The sequence below is a fragment of a genome, unplaced genomic scaffold, assembly GCF_019419815.1.
Source record: "Pyrus x bretschneideri cultivar Hongxiangsu unplaced genomic scaffold, Pyrus_bretschneideri_v1 Contig24, whole genome shotgun sequence".
Classification (NCBI taxonomy): Eukaryota; Viridiplantae; Streptophyta; class Magnoliopsida; order Rosales; family Rosaceae; genus Pyrus; species Pyrus x bretschneideri.
Window position 1 is genome coordinate 1,585,959 of NW_025999546.1, and position 17,100 is coordinate 1,603,058.

A 17,100-nucleotide genomic window follows, 5' to 3' on the forward strand; every position below is an offset into this window, starting at 1 on the left:
TGGCGGCCAACTATGGAGACCTTTCACACCATGTTTTAGGTGTCAGCTAACTATAGAGGTTATTCACACCCTAAGTTCCTGGACAGCCAGCTATGGAGGACCTTCACTCCATGTTCCAAGTGTTAGCCATGTATGGAGGCGCGCCACCCCATGCTCCAAGTGTCAGCAATCTATGGAGGCCCTTCACTCCATAATTTCAGGTTTTAACCAGCTTTGGTGCTTCCAGTTTGGCAGAATTACGTATCAACCATTTGTACTGTGTGTAGCCACGTTAAAAGCTACCACCGGCTAAATGTTGAAGGAAAAGAAATCACATGATTTGATTGAGAGTGATTGTAGCTTCTGAAATTGTCAATTGTTGGGATAAAGTGATTGTGGGATGTAAATGTAATTAGCTTTATTATAGGTTCTATTTACTTAGAATAGCACATAGGTTTTGTATAAGATCTTACCTTGTGGGAAAGGAATCATTTTTGAATCCCTTCTTTCTAATCCACCAAATCAGAAGACTCGTACTGTTGAAATTTGATCAAACGACTACAAATAAGGGTTTACTTTAAAAGTTATAATAACTTCAGCCGTTAAATCAATTTTCAACGATATGAATTCCTTAATTTAGTGGATTACAAGGACCCTTTCCTATCATTTGTACCAATATTCAAATTAATGCAATGTACAAATTAACTTTTGGTGAAAAAAGAAAATTTTACATATATTTTTCATTAATTTTTTTTATGTAGTGTACTATATACTTAGCCACTAAGTCTAATTATCTTAGTTTAATTATATAAGATTATATCTTACAATGTAATTCTTATTAGCACTTTAAAAATCTTATTTTGAACTCTAAACTTTCTATAATTAGAAAGAAAATACATATGTGGGGAGTGTAGAATGAGATTTTTGAGTGCTAATAACAATTCTCATCTTACAATTCATAAGCCATCTCTTTTTCTTACACTCTTTTTCTAATCACTTCTCGGACATATTTGTTTCAAGTTTGGTGTCGTTTAAATTTTAATACGTATTTTTCTTGGTAAACAAATGGGGCTAATACCTAACAAAGAGAAACTAAAGCAAAACATCACAAGGTATAGAGATTTTAGCAACATCTGACATCAAGAGATAACAAGAGGCAGGAGCTTGAGCGAAATAAACTGAACCAAGAGAATTCAAGTTAGCTAATTCCTCAACCACAAAATGCATCTCATCATAAATATGACCAAGTTCACAATTCCAATCTTTGTTTAACAGCTCACGGCATGCCTCCAATTCACCAAGAGGATGGTTCTCACTCGCACCTTGAAGAACTATATGGCCAATGAGAACAAAATTAGATTCCAATTTTACATGTTTTTGTTTAATAATGAAAAATTTTGGCTCACCATGTGAAAATTTTCTTAGGTTAGCTGATAATGTGAAAAAAATATTTTATGTTTCTTTATTTATAAAAATTTAAATCTTTAAGCTAGCACACTCGGTAAAGGGTCGGTCCTTGTTCACCATCACGTGACATTTCTTGTCCAATGCTGCATTGTTATGTGTAATGTATTATTAAATATGAATGCCACGTAATAATGACTGGTTATTAAAAAAATATAAAAAAATTTATAAAAAAGAATTGTGCTGACCGTGCCGCATACGCTTAGGCAAGTGGTTATATTATTTGCTTTAAACTAGCCATCAAATTCGAGTCTACTAGAAATTGAGTTATTTATTTGAATAAAACTGATTTATTTTGTATTTATTTTTTGTTGAAGTAGGATTTTCTTTCATCTTTTTTTCTCTTCCTCTCACTCTTCTTCTATGTGAATGGTCACGGTTAAGCCACGTCAACATCTTATATTAATTTTTTATAGCAAGAAAAAGACAAAATAAAAGAATATAAGAGGAGGGGATGAAAGGGGATGGAAAGAAGAGGGGAGAGAGTCCTAATCTTTTTGTTTGTTGACATGCATACTGCAAGAGGTCATTTTGATGGGAAACTTGGATGGGATAGTGATGGTAGCACCTCTTTCGGGTCAATGGTAGAGTCCACTTCACTTGGACTTCTTGAATCGTTCAACTAATAAAACACGTTGAAGCGAAAGCTCATGGAAAGTAAGGGAAGTCCTACTTTGAAGAAAATTCTTTGGTTTCCTTCTTTTCTTTTTTAAATAATAAAAATTATTATTAGCATTTTAAAATTTTAATTATACACTTTTCATAACAGGATTATTTCTTTTTATAAGAAAATATTATTGTTACTCTAATTCAACAATAGCTTCTAACTAATGTTTAGATTTCTTGCAGGCGGAGTTGTAATAGCTTCTAACTGAATGATAGGCATGTAATCATCACTTCTTTTGGCATTGAGCAAAAAAAACATTCGGGACAAATATTGGGATGATATATGGACTGTCTGATTTTAGCACCAATAATTTGAAACATATTCGTCTGTTGCTACAACACTCGAGTGACAAACGTTATAAAAGATATAACTAGATGAAACAACAAATTTGCTCATGGAGTCCAATAATGCCATAGACACAAAAAGATATAACTCAATGAAACGATAAATTTGCTTATGGCCAGGTTCAATATAGGAGAACAACTTATATGGAACGAGTTCACTGCCATTTGCAAAGCCACGTAAAGAGTACCATGGCTTAAAGCCTAGGTAGCTTTTAATAAAAATAAAAAAAAATTGCATGTAATTTTCATTAATTTTCAAATGTAGCGCACAATATATACTTGGCCACTAAGTGTAATTATTTAGTTTAATTATATATAAGATTATATATTACAATTCATTAACCATCTCTATTTCTTACACCCTTTTTCTCATCGCTTCGTGTACATATTTGCATCAAGTTTGGCCTTGTTTAAATTTTAGCATGTATTTGTTCTCATTAGATTCCAATTTTACATGTATTTGTTTAATAATGAAAATTTTTGGCTCACCATGTGAAAATTTTCTTAGATTAGCTGATAATGTGAAAAAAATATTGTATGTTTCTTCATTTATAAAAATTTAAATCTTTAAGCTAGCACACTCGGTAAAGGCTTCGTCCTTGTTCACCATCACGTGACATTTCTTGTCCAATACTGCATTATTATGTGTAAAGCATTCTTCATATGATAATGTATTATTAAATATGAATGTCGCGTGATAATGACAGGTTATTAAAAAAATAAAAAAAATAAAAATGTGCTGACCGTGCCGCATACGCTTAGGCAAGTGGTTCTATTATTTGCCTTGAACTAGCCATCAAATTCGAGTCTACTAGAAATTGAGTTATTTATTTGAATAAAAGGAAGAGGGGGTTTATTTTGTATTATTTTTTGTTGGAGTAAGATTCTCTTTTTTTTTTTTCTCTCTCTCTCTCTTTGTCTCTTCTCCTATTTGAACGGTCACGTTAACATCTTATATTAATTTTTTATAACAAGAAAAAGACAAAATAAAAAAATGTGAGAGGATGAGATGAAAATGGATGGGAAGAGAATCCTAGTCTTTTTTATTGACATGCATACTGTAAGGGGTCATTTTGATGGGAAACTTGGATGGGATAGTGATGGTAGCACCTCTTGCGGGTCAATGGTAGAGTCCACTTCACTTGGACTTCTTGAATGGTTCAACTAATAAACACGTTGAAGCGAAAGCTCATGGAAAGTTAGGGAAGTCCTACTTTCAAGAAAATTCTTTTTTTCTTTTTTTTTTTAATAAAAAACTATTATTAGCACTTTAAAATTTTAATTATACACTTTTCATAACAAGATTATTTCTTTTTATAAGAAACTATCATTGTTACTCTAATTCAGCAATAGCTTCTAACTCAATGTTTAGATTTCTCGCAGGCGGAGTTGTAATAGCTTCTAACTGAATGATAGGCATGTAATCATCACTTCTCTTGGCATTGAGCGAAAGAAACATTCGGGACAAATATTGGGATGATATATGGACTGTGACATCTCATATCGCCCAGATGAGTGATCCTTATATGTATATTCTGATCCCTACCTAGCGCAAAGCCTTTTGAGAGCTCACTGGCTTCGAGTTCCATCGGAACTCCGAAGTTAAGCGAGTAGCGCGCGAGAGCACACCTAGGATTGGTGACCAATCGGGAAGTTCTCGTGTGAGTTACCAGAAACAGAACCGTAAAGGCGTGGTCAGGGCCCAAAGCGGACAATATCGTGCTACGGTGGTGGAGCGGGCCCATGAAATGATCCGTCCCGGGCCGGGATGTGACATGGACTGTCTGATTTTAGCACCAATAATTTGAAACATATTCGTCTGTTTCTACAACACTCGGGTGACTAATGTTATAACATTGTTTAGGTGACTAATGTTATTAAAGATATAACTAAAGCAAACCAGGTTAAACACCCATAAGAGAAAACTAAAGCAAACCATCACAAAGTCTAGATATTCCAGCAACGTCCGACACTAAGATATGTTGACAAGAGGAAGGAGCTTGTTCGAATAAACTAGACCAAGAAAAAACGATAAACTCAAGTTAATTAGTCTGTTCATCAACCACAAAATTCAATTCATGATAAACATGACAGAGTTCACAATTTCAATCTCTCTCTAACAACTCACGACAAGCCTGTACTAATTCACCAAGAGGATGGTTTTCACTTGAACCTTGCAGAATCACATGAACAAGGAGAGCATAATCAAATTACAATTTTAACATGTATTTGTTTAATAATGGAAAATTTCTAGCATGCCCTGTGAAAACTTTCTTAGGCTGAAAAATATTGTATATTTCTTCGTTTATAAAAATTTAAATCTTTAAGTTAGTTCATCCAGTGAAAATTTAAATATTTATGTTTACATTTATGGTCAATTAGGTTATTTGCTTCTTGTGTAGGAGAAGTTTAACAAGGATAGTACGTGCCACTTTCGCATGAGGATGCATTACTATAGCACGTAACCATTTTCATATGATAATGACCGATTACTAAAAAAATAAAAAAATAAAAAAATGTGCTGACCGTGCCGCAAACTCTTGGGCAAGTGGTTCTATTATTTGCCTCGAACTAGCCATCAAATTCGAGTCTACTAGAAATTGAGTTATTTATTTGAATAAAAGGAAAAAGGGGTTGCTGATTTATTTTGTATTTACTTTTTGCTGACATGCTGTATGGGGCCATTTTGATGGGAAACTTGGATGGGATATTAGAAAAGTTTTAGGCACCAACTTGAATGCCGCGTGATAATGACAAGTTATTAAAAAAAATTAAAAAAATATAAAATAAAAAAAATGTGCTGACCGTGCCGCATACGCTTAGGCAAGTGGTTCTATTATTTGCCTTGAACTAGCCATCAAATTCGAGTCTACTAGAAATTGAGTTATTTATTTGAATAAAAGGAAGAGGGGGTTTATTTTGTATTTATATTTTGTTGGAGTAGGGTTCTCTTCTCTTTTTTCTTTCTTTACCTCTCCTCCTATTTGAACGGTCACGTGAACATCTTATATTAATTTTTTATAATAAAAAAAAAGATAAAATAAAAAAATGTGAGAGGATAAGACGAAAAAGGATGAGAAGAGAATCCTAGTCTTTTTTGATGACATGCATACTGTAAGGGGTCATTTTGATGGGAAACTTGGATGGGATAGTCATGGTAGCACCTCTTGCGGGTCAATGGTAGAGTCCACTTCACCTGTTCTTCTTGAATGGTTCAACTAATAAACACGTTGAAGCGAAAGCTCATGGAAAGTTAGGCAAGTCCTACTTTGAAGAAAATTCTTTTTTTTTTTTTTTTTTTAATAAAAAACTATTATTAACACTTTAAAATTTTAATTGTACACTTTTCATAACAGGATTATTTCTTTTTATAAGAAACTATCATTGTTAGTCTAATTCAGCAATAGCTTCTAACTCAATGTTTAGATTTCTCGCAGGCGGAGTTGTAATAGCTTCTTATTGAATGATAGGCATGTAATCATCACATCTCTTGGCATTGAGCGAAAGAAACATTCGGGACAAATATTGGGATGATATATGGACTGTCTGATTTTAGCACCAATAATTTGAAACATATTCGTCTGTTTCTACAACACTCGGGTGACTAATGTTATAACATTGTTTAGGTGACTAATGTTATTAAAGATATAACTAAAGCAAACAAGGTTAAACACTCATAAGAGAAAACTAAAGCAAACCATCACAAAGTCTAGATATTCCAGCAGTGTCCGACACTAAGATATGTCGACAAGAGGTAGGAGCTTGTTCGAATAAACTGGACCAAGAAAATACGACAAACTCAAGTTAATTAGTCTGTTCATCAACGACAAAATTCAATTCATGATAAACATGACAGAGTTCACAATTTCAATCTCTCTCTAACAACTCACGACAAGCCTGTACTAATTCACCGAGAGGATGGTTTTCACTCGCACCTTGCAGAATCACATGAACAAGGAGAGCATAATCAAATTACAATTTTAACATGTATTTGTTTAATAATGGAAAATTTCTAGCATGCCCTGTGAAAGCTTTCTTAGGCTGAAAAATATTGTATATTTCTTCGTTTATAAAAATTTAAATCTTTAAGTTAGTTCATCCGGTGAAAATTTAAATATTTATGTTTACATTTATGGTCAATTAGGCTATTTGCTTTTTGTGTAGGAGAAGTTTAAGTACGTTCCACTTTCGCATGAGGATGCATCACTACAACACGTAACCCTTTCACATGATAATGACCGGTTATTAAAAAAAAATAAAAAAAAGTGTTGACCGTGCCGCAAACGCTTGGGCAAGTGGTTCTATTATTTGCCTCGAACTAGCCATCAAATTTAAGTCTACTAGAAATTGAGTTATTTATTTGATTAAAAGGAAAAAGGGTTGCTGATTTATTTTGTATTTACTTTTTGCTGACATGCTGTATGGGGCCATTTTGATGGGAAACTTGGATGGGATATTAGAAAAGTTTTACACACTAACTTGCGGAACCCCTACGACCGGTCTATAAAAAAACCTCTCTCACAACCTCACTCTCACGCTAATATCGAAGAGTGCAGAACAAAACACAATGGGATTCCGCCGGTGCTTGTTTGTTTCCAATATGTGTTATACACTTTCAAAAGTTGTGTTGCTTCATCTCGTGGTTGTTAGCTCATCAGTTTCCTCATTGCAGCAATCTTGTCATGACGAGGAGAGGTCTGCCTTGCTGCAATTCAAGGAAAGCTTCATCATTAACAGATCTGCCTCGTATTCTGATGATGCTTATCCAAAGATTTTGCAATGGAAACTAGCTGAGGGACGAAACGTCAGCTGCTGTGCATGGGATGGCATTGTGTGTGATGAGAGGACGGGTCATGTTATTGGCCTTGATCTTAGTAGCAGCTGTCTCCTGGGCTCTATCAACTCCAACAGCAGCCTTTTCCGGCTTGTTCATCTTCAAGTGCTGAACCTTGCTGACAACAACTTCAATTCCTCTCGAATTCCTACTAGCATTGGGAATTTCCCTGGGCTCATGCATCTTAATCTCTCTAGTTCTTCCTTTTCTGGCCAAATCCCTTCCCAAATTTCACAGCTGGCCAACTTGTCGTCCCTTGATTTGTCTTCCAACGATGGTCTAACTGGTCATTTTCCTGAATTTAATACAAGCAGTCCTCTCACTTCACTGTATCTTAGCTTCACTAGCTTATTCGGAAATTTGCCTTCTTCAATCGAAAAGCTTGATTTATTAAACACGCTGGAATTGGCACACTGCAAGTTCTCGGGTTTGGTTCCATCTTCACTTGGTAATCTTAGGCAGCTCATACATTTAGACCTTTCAGGAAATAACTTTAGCGGTCCAGTCCCTAGTTCATTGGCAAACCTCACCCAACTGAAGGAGCTCCGTCTTGAAGCGAATGCTTTTAGTGGCTCCATTCCCTCCGCTCTCGGTAGTCTCAACAAGCTCGAAGTCCTGTCACTTGTCCAGAATCATTTTAGCGGTTACATCCCGGCTTCACTAGGAAATCTCACCCACCTCACAGAACTTTCTTTGTTTTTTAATCAGTTAACCGGTCCAATTCCTTCTCTAGCAAACCTCACCCACCTCACAGAACTTTATCTGTTTTCGAATCAGTTAACCGGTTCAATTCCTTCTCTAGGAAATCTCACCCACCTCACATACCTTTATCTGTTTTCGAATCAGTTAACCGGTTCAATTCCTTCTCTAGGAAACCTCATCCACCTCACAGCACTTGATTTGTCTTCGAATCAGTTAACCGGTTCAATTCCTTCTCTAGGAAATCTCACCCACCTCACAGGACTTTCTCTGAATTCGAATCAGTTAACCGGTCCAATTCCTTCTCTAGGAAACCTCACCCACCTCACAGGACTTTCTCTGTATTCGAATCAGTTAACCGGTCCAATTCCTTCTCTAGGAAACCTCATCCACCTCACAGGACTTTCTCTGTCTTCCAATCAGTTAACCGGTCCAATTCCTTCTCTAGAAAATCTCACCCACCTCACATACCTTTATCTGTCTTCGAATCAGTTAACTGGTCCATTACCTAATTCCTTATCCAATCTCATCAATCTCGAGGTATTTGATGCATCTGATAATAATCTGACTGGTACAGTGGAGTTCCGCATGATGTTTCATAAGTTACAAGGGCTCACCGATTTACAATTATCTCGTAACAATTTGAAAATTTTCACAGAAACAGAAAGTACGAATGCAAGCCTACTTCCAAAGTTAGAATTTCTGGGATTGAGTTCGTGCAACATAAGAGAGTTCCCAAGTTTCCTGCAGTATCAAGAAACATTGTTGATCTTGGACCTTTCCTCCAACAATTTGCATGAAGTACCAAAATGGATGTTGAACACAAGCACAGAGACTTTGGCGGAGATGGACATTTCTGACAACTTCCTTTCAAGCATTGTCCAGCCTTCAGATGCCTTTCCTTGGGTTAACCTTCTAGTTTTAGTGCTCAAGAATAACAATCTAAATGGAGCAATTTCACCGTTGATCTGCAATCTGACTTCTCTTCAGTTCCTTGACCTCTCCAACAACAATATGAGTGGAATGCTTCCTCCCTGTCTCGGAAACTTCAGCGATGGTCTGCTAGGTTTATATCTTGGAAACAACTCTTTCAGCGGCTTTCTTCCTGAAATATACACCAGCACAAGCAGTCTGAGGGTGATTGATGTTAGTCATAACCAATTGCGAGGGAAACTACCAAGGTCGTTGGGGAACTGCACGACACTTGAGTTTATTGATCTGTCATACAATAAATTCAGCGATGTTTTTCCCTTTTGGTTGGGAGCTCTTCCGGAGTTAAAAGTTTTGAAAATGCACCAGAACGCGTTCTACGGTCTGATGGAGGAACCTCATCAGGACAATGTTGAATATTTCCCTGAGTTACGAATTCTGGATCTATCTTTTAATAGTTTCAGAGGCAAATTTCCATCTCAAAAGATCTTTTCCGGGAATGTCATGAGGGGTGTCCCTCGAAACCAGTCAACATATATGAAGGTAGATTCATTTATCGGTCAAAGTGTTAGTAAATTATTTGAGGAATATTACTCAATCACGATAACTAGCAAAGGTGTGGAGAGATATTATCCGAAGATTCAATCAGCCCTTGTAGCGATTGACATCTCAAGCAACAAATTTGAAGGGAGGATTCCTGAATTTATTGGGAACCTAAAGGGGCTGATGTCATTCAATATATCTGGTAACCTCCTAACTGGTCCCATCCCATCATCTTTCGGGAATTTAACGTCGCTTGAATCACTGGACCTTTCACAAAACAAGCTTTCAGGACAAATCCCTCAAAGCCTCGCGCAGCTTACATTCCTTGAAGCATTCATTGTCTCTAACAACAGCTTGACAGGTCCAATACCGCATGGAACCCAACTTATTTCAATGGGTAGCAGTTCATATGAAGGAAACCCTGGATTGTGTGGAGATCCTTTGCCAAAGAAATGCGGAGATCCTAAGGCTCCTCGCCTGTCGCCTTCAAAAACCGAAGAAAATGATTCAGGCTCGTTTGAATTTGATTGGAAATTTGTTTTGGCTGGTCTCGGAAGTGGGTTGGTGGTGGGAGTTGTTCTTTCTGATGTGGTGATCACAAAGAAGCGTGAATGGTTTGTTGAGATTGTTAAAACCATCAAGCTGATGATAGGAAATTCATAAGTGCGCTATAAGGTTATGCATTTGGTGTTGTTTTTTGCTTGTTTTATATTATTTCTTTGTACTCCTTTTTAATGTTATGTCTTCCTTTTGTAATATGGTGTATTAGTTCCATAAAAGGTACTGTAAGATGATGTGAAACTGGTACCGGGCAGAATCGTTTGCTATGTATGGAATAATAGAACAAGAATTCATAATTCTATCGAAAGTAAACCCAAATTTAACAACAGATAGATATTAGAAACAGTTTTAACTGCCAAAGATGCTAGTCAAGCAAAAACACAGCAACTCACATATGAAATATCTGAGTTATCTAATATGTAGTAGATGCAATCCAAGGTTCAAACAATCATACATGAAGTTCGTTCACACAACAATAAATAAGGGTCCATAAAAACAAAATTCACACACAAGTTTGTGCCCGAAAACCCCTATTTAACTGGGTAAAAAACCGGAAGAATTTCCAGGAGCAAGTTCATACAGAGTCATACGCATACACTGGCTCAAATCCTAAATTTTTGTCTAAAGGAGCAACTCGTACTTTTGCTCAACTTTGAAATTCTTCAAGCCTAGGAAATGAGTAGCAATAGTGCCCGCGCGATGCTGCGGATTTTAAAACTATATAAAACATGCAGAAAATTCTAAATACACACAATATGCAATACTATTTATATACATACAGAAATCTATTTACAACAATATGAATTGGCAGTTCTATTGCCATCGTTCTAATATTCACATCTTTTACAAATTTACATACAAAAGATAATATTTGATGTGTATTTACATACTATTTACACACAAAAGATTGGGTAGATAGTCCCCATTGATATCCTCATGAAATAGGCAGATAATCAGCTTATTTTACCCAATCATAACCAAACTCTGTGGTTGCAACTGACTTTAAGTTGTTAATGGAACAAAGTACCTGGAGTCGAAGATAAACCTGGTGAATGTAGAAATCTTCAAGCCCTAAACAAATTGGCCTTGCTTTTTGCAACAAAACAATCCTTTTATGACAGAAAATTACAGGAAAAACTTTTAGAAGTGGAAATAAAATTAAGTCAAATGATTAGGGAACCAGAAATTTACTGGACCATTCACAGAAATAAAATTTAAATTAAAAAAAAAAATTTCTCAAATACATAGAGCATGACAATTTTAAACATACAAAAGCGAAACAAAATCATCGGAGCAAATAATAACATGAAATTGAAAACTTATTAACAATTTATTAAGCATATATAGGTACACCCAACAGATAATCTTATTTAATCACACCATTTTAATTTATCAAACTGATTATTTAATACTGTCATGCACAACAATATTTTACCATAATGAACTCTTACAAAACTCTCTCATCCCAGTCGCATTTTTTGTTAAAATTTTGTTTGCTTTACTTCCATCCATAAGTTTAATATCTTTTCACTGTTTTTCAAATCTTGACGAAACTATGAAGACACAAACAACAGCACTCAACTCCTTTTTCAACCCTGTATCCAATTACACAAATAAGAATGCAGCATTTTTATTAAAGCATGTAATTCTCCTCTTCCTATATTCTTCCCCTTTCTCTAACCAAATAAAAATTTCCAAAACTATATACGAATTTTTTTATAAAAAAACAATACATAATTCAAGCAAACAAAGAAAAAAAAACGAAAACTCTTTTGTGAGATTGTATTACTTTGTTAGCAACCAGCAGCAAAATGTTTCATCTTCTCACCAATTAATAAGTCGGTAAACAAATGACTAAACTTTCTTAATCACAAAAGGCTAAAAGCTAAAACCAAAAATCACTCACCTTAATGATAAAAGCACTTTGAACAGTCGCATCATGTCATTGTTTAGAAACTGAAAATCTGTAAAGTGTTAACATTTAAACATATATCAAAAATGGCATCATCACTGGGATTAATTCTTTAAGAAAATCGATGACAACTATAACATAAACATCCAAACACCAAATTAAATGCAGAAACATGGCAACCCATAACATAAACTGAATTCCAGATGAATTGAAAACAATATTACAACAAAAAACTCCAAACATAAAAAAATCCCAAACCAATTGAAAAAAAATAACCAAAACCAAAACAGACCAACTCAGGGTCATTGACACCATTATTTCAAGAAAGCTTCCCAATACTGAAGAAGCGACACTTCTCCCTTGCCTTGGAGCAGTCTTTTACTTTCAGCTTCAACCAATGAGTATATTCAACCAATAACCGAGTTTGGAAATATACAAAATAGATAATAATTTTCCTGAATTAAACTCAAATCATATATATATGAATTTTTTTTTAAATCATGTATAATCCAAATTCCAGTCCCAAAAACCAACCATAATTTTAAAAACTACAAACATGCAAAACCCAAATCAAATCTTCAAGTCATTTCAGATTTTATCAATAACTCACCAACCCAATACACACAAAAGAGTAAATTACCTGAGATTGCGGCTGCTCAAGTAGTTTCTAACGACATACAGATGGTGCAACAGCGCATACACATACGGAGACGGAGACGGAGAGAGAAGTGGGTTCGACTGTTTGAGGATTAATGACGAACATGTGGTGAGCGCTCTAACGTCGGCAGATTGGGAGGCGTGGAGGTGCCTCATGCCTTTTAAGTTTCAAGGTTTTTACTATGGAATCGAAGCAAAACCCAGATCAGATTCTAAGTGGGTTTATCAAAAATAATAATTTATTCAGGAATTAATACTGAAAATAAATCAGAAATTAACACTGAAAATAAATTAAGAATCCAAAAAAATTGAAATTTTCATACCTCTAAGTTTCTGGGTTTTACTGTGGAATCCAATTGAGAACCACCTAAAAAACGAAATCACATACGCTAAAAAAATGCAAAAATCACCCGAACACATTAGACTACGCAAGCAAAAAACAGATTTCAATCAAATTGAAAAGGCAGAAATCTGTAGCCCCTCCACCGTTCATGAATCGAGCAATTTTCTGGAAGAAAAACGAAGGTGAATAATCGGACAGAGAAACTTGCAAAGGGTGGACACCAAGATAGAGAAACTTGCAAGTGGTTGTTATAAAGATAGAGATGTTATGAAAGCTATATTCATGTACAGAAGTTCACAATATTAAAATCGTTCAAATACGAAAAATATTCATGTTCATATCAGAAGCTTGGCACCACACATCTGCTCAGTGTTTATGATTTTTCCTGGTCAATCTTTTGGTCTTGCTTGTTTGGGAATGACCATCTTTTTCTTGGTCATCATGTTATTTTTTGCTTTGTCCAGAATTTTTCTCTTGCTATATATTAAGAATTGGAATCAGAAAGAATTGAATATAAAAAAAAACTAAATTTTTTCAATCTATCTAACTAATGAATTGATGGAAGAGTGAAAAAGAGAAACAAAAAAAGGCCATTATTCAATTATATGGAGAATTACTTGATACGTACAAAAGGTTTGAAAATTAAACTAACATTAAAAAAAAAAAAGAGATGAGATGGAGTGGAGTGGAAATCACATACCAACATCAAGCTTAAAATTGTAGTGCTCATTTGTAGTGCTATCTGCAATTAGTCCTATCAGGAGCTTCTGCACTGGTTGATGTCTCGGTCTTTTCCTTAGCTGTATGTACATTGTAGACTTGGGTAGATGAGAAGCAGAAGAAAATAAAAATATAAGTTAAAGTTACAACTTAACTATCTATGTTGATTCATGTCCAACACACAATAAGAATAGTGAATCATTTTTCATCTTGTGCACTGGTTTGTCATTGTCACTCAAATTCACATATTCATTTACTCCGAATTTCTTAGTTATGGCCAGGGAAAGAATGTTTAAGCAAAAATATGTTTCTATGTTTTCCCACTAAACTACCTGTTAAACCAAACCTAAACGTCATAAAAAATAAAAACTAAAAGATAAATACCTTCATCAAACCTCTTGGGCTTCAAGTCCACCGACTCCACCCAATACTCTGGCACCTCAGAAATTTTTCCACCTTTAGTAGCCTAGATCATCCATGTATCAGTATAAATACGGAAAAAAAAAGTAAATGCAATTTATTAGAACAAAGAATTTGGGATCAACAAAGTTTGTCCAAACTTACAGCGAGGCCAATAAACAACTGAGGATAATTTTTCGTTTTGCTACATTGAGAGGGGAACCCAAACCTGAAAGTAAAAAAACAAAATATTCAGTAATAATGCAAACGATTCAATATGTAGTATCAGTTGAGGATGCATAATTCAAGGCTCTAAAGCATTGAGTACGACACCAAACCTGTTGGTATGGCACAACTAAGGATGCAAACTTTGTCCAACTGAGCAAGGGGCTTGATTTTGGAAAGACGGCCAGAATGAACAACAATGTATTCACTCGAAGTAAATGTGCCTGGAAAACTCTACTCATAGTTTACAAATCTGCAATTCTCAAAGCTTAATCATATAAAATCATATATATATATATATATATATATATATTATGTATATTATATGTATGTAGTAGATATTATTGCAGACCTTCGGCAGAAGTAGAGTTCAATATGATAAACTGAGGTATATTTGACCTTTATCCTCATTTCCATGGCCTTAGGTGGAGCAACCTTCACCCTCTCCATCACCAACAGCTTCCCTGCTTCCCATGCAACCCCTGTTGCAAAATCTACAACACAGAAATCCCAAATTGAGGAGTATTAAATCTCTATAAAGACATGAACAATGGACCTAGCGGGCAAAGAAGCTGATTGGTGTTCATAAAAAAGATATTTTAGTTTTAATTACTTGATATCATGAATAAAATAAGGATAGATTGTGTTTACCCATTTTTTTGTGCAGGAAAGAAGGCTGGTTTTGCATGATTTGGGAATGACCTTTTTCTGGAAATTTTACACGATGTGATCAAATTTTTGCACGTTTGTCTTTTGGAATGTACATCAGATAAAATTTTGATTGACCATATGAAAAAGATAATGTTTTAGCATGGTGTAAATACAAAATTACAGGTGTGTATTAGTTGGGATAGCAAAAGCTTTACAAATGAGATTATAATTGAGGGTTAAACTGCTCAGTCATCATATGAATTCACAGAATGTAGACTGATTGGTATGTTTAAGCAGTAACGACAACACTTTTGGTTTAGGATAGTTAGCAATATGTGTAGTACATGTATGACTCTAATTGTTTCTTAATTATTAACTATTATAAGACTAAAATCTCTTCTCAAGCTTGTAAAGAAGTTTGAGTTTAAATTGATTTTTCTAATTCGAACAAAAATCTACTCAGATACTTCAAATAATGGAAATCATACAAAAAGCAATCACCCTGGTAGCTAGTTAGTACATGAAACCGTGTTATTGTTAATAAGTTAAACATATGAGAGATAATTTTATCAAAATAAATAAAAGATAGTGGAAGAATGGTGTACCTTCAAATGAATGATGATTGGAGGCCATGCTATACAGAAAAGCTGGTTATGCTGTAAAACAACAATAAGCAGGAATAAATTTGTATGCATCTAATTGTTTTCAGAACGGGAAAAGTCAGGAATATTGCTAACTACTTGCTGGGAGAATTTTTTAGGTGTTTTTGTTTAAAACTGGCTCTACAAACATGCATCAAATAAAGTACATAATTCTACAAATAAAGAGCACGTATGTAATTTATCAATCTGCCCAGTTTTCATAGATTTCATAATTTATCAACCTACAAACATGCTCTTCATAAATCGACGATGGCAAGATGAGAACAAAACGCTGGCCAACAAAGGGTTCGTCACCGGAGAAGACCGGAAACAAAACGCCCAATAAAATCAAACAAAGGGTTGCACACCGGAGAAGACCCGAAACCAAATCCAAAATAAAATTAAAGTCAGGATCTCTTCTAACAACTATTCTGCGAAGAAAGAGCAAAGATTTGGCAGCAAAAGAGGGAACGATGAAGAGGGAGAAAATCGCACAGCAAGAAGGTGAAAAACAAAGAGGAAAGGTACAGTAGAAAAACAAAGATGAAAGACGCGTGACCGGGAAGGGCAAAAGAGACTTTTTACTGTATAAAAAATGAAACCCTAGCTATCCAAAAAAGAAACTCGAGGGCATTTCCGCCCTTTCACTGTTCAGAACAGTGAAAAACAGTGCCTACGAAACTGGGTTTTAGTATATGTATAATTTGATAAATAAAAGAACATTATTTTAATCCCTAAATAAGATAATTTTTGCAATAATACGTAAGATTAAAAACTAAAAATAGTCCTCTATGTCACATTTAGTCTTTTTTTATTTTTTTATAAATTCGACAAACTTACAAATTCAATTCGAGAAGATCCAGAGGTTGGATTTTCAATTTGTAAATTTCTAAGGTTCTCAAATGATACTTATAACAACATATGGTAATTCATAATGATCGAACAGTCAGATCTTCGTCTACTACAAAGGTAAATAATCTACAATTTCCTTCAATCCGGAAAATCCGTATATCGGATTTCCGATCCGTAGATTCCTAAGGTCCTTAACTAATACATACAATAACATACGAAAATTTTTTGGATTGGAAGAGGCCACATCACCTTTGCTATGAGGCCACAAACATGACCTTCCTTGAGAAATAAGCTGCCCTACGTATGTAAGGACTCAAAACTATTGTAATACACACACAAATATCAATACACCATAGTGGATGTAGCTCGATTACAGGTGAACCAAACTATCTCTTAGGATATGGTTCATCTGACCTGTTTCAACTACTTGTGTCCACACAAGTTCTTTGATGACTAACCATTTTCTAGCATCAATAGCAATAGCTAAAAGTTTTTTTTTTTTTCACTTTAAAAGATTTTCTTTTTGCTCTTGAACAACTTATGTCACACTACATTATAATTAATGATTTATATATGAAAGCATCTTAAAACTTTAGGAGTTCTTATTTACAAAAGCTTAGGGAGTTTTGTGGAAAAAACAATGAATGTGAGGGGTTATGTGAAATCTATGTGATTAACT

General features: G+C 34.8%; 3 protein-coding genes and 1 long non-coding RNA gene across 16 annotated transcripts in view; 2 read left to right on the forward strand and 2 right to left on the reverse strand.

Annotated features, from left to right (window-relative positions):
* LOC103929503 (peptidyl-prolyl cis-trans isomerase CYP40-like) overlaps positions 1-17,100 on the forward strand; it is a 37,526-nt gene that overhangs the window by 10,165 nt on the left and 10,261 nt on the right. The gene's annotated exons all lie outside the window — the stretch shown is intronic.
* LOC125478342 (receptor-like protein 19) lies at positions 7,022-10,123 on the forward strand. The gene has a single exon (XM_048586487.1). The coding sequence runs from the start codon at positions 7,022-7,024 to the stop codon at positions 10,121-10,123; it is 3,102 nt and encodes a 1,033-aa protein (XP_048442444.1).
* The window catches only part of LOC108865975, a 50,188-nt gene continuing 43,474 nt past the window's right edge, over positions 10,387-17,100 (reverse strand). Inside the window, exon 5 of the mRNA XM_048586393.1 lies at positions 10,387-10,738. Coding sequence (XP_048442350.1) covers positions 10,733-10,738 — 6 coding nt within the window. The 3' untranslated portion in view covers positions 10,387-10,732. The remainder of the gene's footprint in view (positions 10,739-17,100) is intronic.
* Positions 10,778-16,082, reverse strand: LOC125478294. Of its 12 annotated transcripts, none has more exons than XR_007259167.1 (12): positions 15,816-16,081; positions 15,534-15,584; positions 14,929-14,985; positions 14,630-14,771; positions 14,391-14,501; positions 14,218-14,281; positions 14,038-14,119; positions 13,634-13,733; positions 12,914-13,410; positions 12,574-12,770; positions 11,928-11,985; positions 10,778-11,130 (listed from the first exon to the last, which is right to left on the reverse strand). It is a non-coding gene; the product is annotated as an uncharacterized LOC125478294 (long non-coding RNA). The 12 variants fall into 12 exon arrangements; XR_007259165.1 differs by having other exon boundaries at positions 15,812-16,081; XR_007259175.1 differs by lacking the exon at positions 14,929-14,985 and having other exon boundaries at positions 12,914-12,957; positions 13,634-13,751; positions 15,812-16,082.

Coding starts and splice junctions, on each gene's coding strand:
- LOC125478342 (XM_048586487.1), top strand. CDS start 7,022: ATGGGATTCCGCCGGTGCTTGTTTGTTTCCAATATGTGTTATACACTT.